Here is a 449-nt window from a genome sequence, read left to right as displayed (position 1 = left end):
TTTATTTATTTATTTATTTATTTATTTATTCATTTATTTATTTATTTATTTATTTATTTATTTATTTATTCATTTATTTGTATTATTTCTCTATTTCTATTTCCATTTGCTTCTATTTTCTTGTTATCTCTCTTTGCTGCTGCTCGTTTCACCTGCACGTCCGCCGTTGCCTTTTGTGGCACTTGCATTGCGCCACTGCTGCTGCTGCTGCTGCTGCTGCTGCTGCTGCTGCAGTTGTTGCGGGCCTGTGAGGAAGGATTCGCACTAGTCGAGGGCCAACCGGATTCTGCTGCTGCTGCTGCTCTCCGCAGCCTCAGCACGTACCTCTTGAGGTGTACAGACACCCCAAGTGCCCAGGAGACGCAGCAACAGCAGTAGCAGCAGCAGCAGCAGCAACAGCAGCAGCAACAGCAGCAGCAGCGCGCTCGAGACGCCGACACCACAGCTAG

General features: G+C 46.8%; 1 protein-coding gene across 1 annotated transcript in view; it reads left to right on the top strand.

Annotated features, from left to right (window-relative positions):
* The window catches only part of ENH_00009890 (nucleotide-binding protein, putative), a gene marked incomplete at both ends in the record, with an annotated part of 2,321 nt that extends 1,872 nt beyond the window's left edge, over positions 1 to 449 (top strand). Inside the window, one exon of the mRNA XM_013584181.1 lies at positions 312 to 449. Coding sequence (XP_013439635.1) covers positions 312 to 449 — 138 coding nt within the window. The remainder of the gene's footprint in view (positions 1 to 311) is intronic.

This window comes from Eimeria necatrix, genomic scaffold (assembly GCF_000499385.1).
Source record: "Eimeria necatrix Houghton genomic scaffold, Enh_scaff129, whole genome shotgun sequence".
In the NCBI taxonomy this organism is placed as follows: Eukaryota; Apicomplexa; class Conoidasida; order Eucoccidiorida; family Eimeriidae; genus Eimeria; species Eimeria necatrix.
This window is presented reverse-complemented; position numbering and strand designations above follow the sequence as displayed.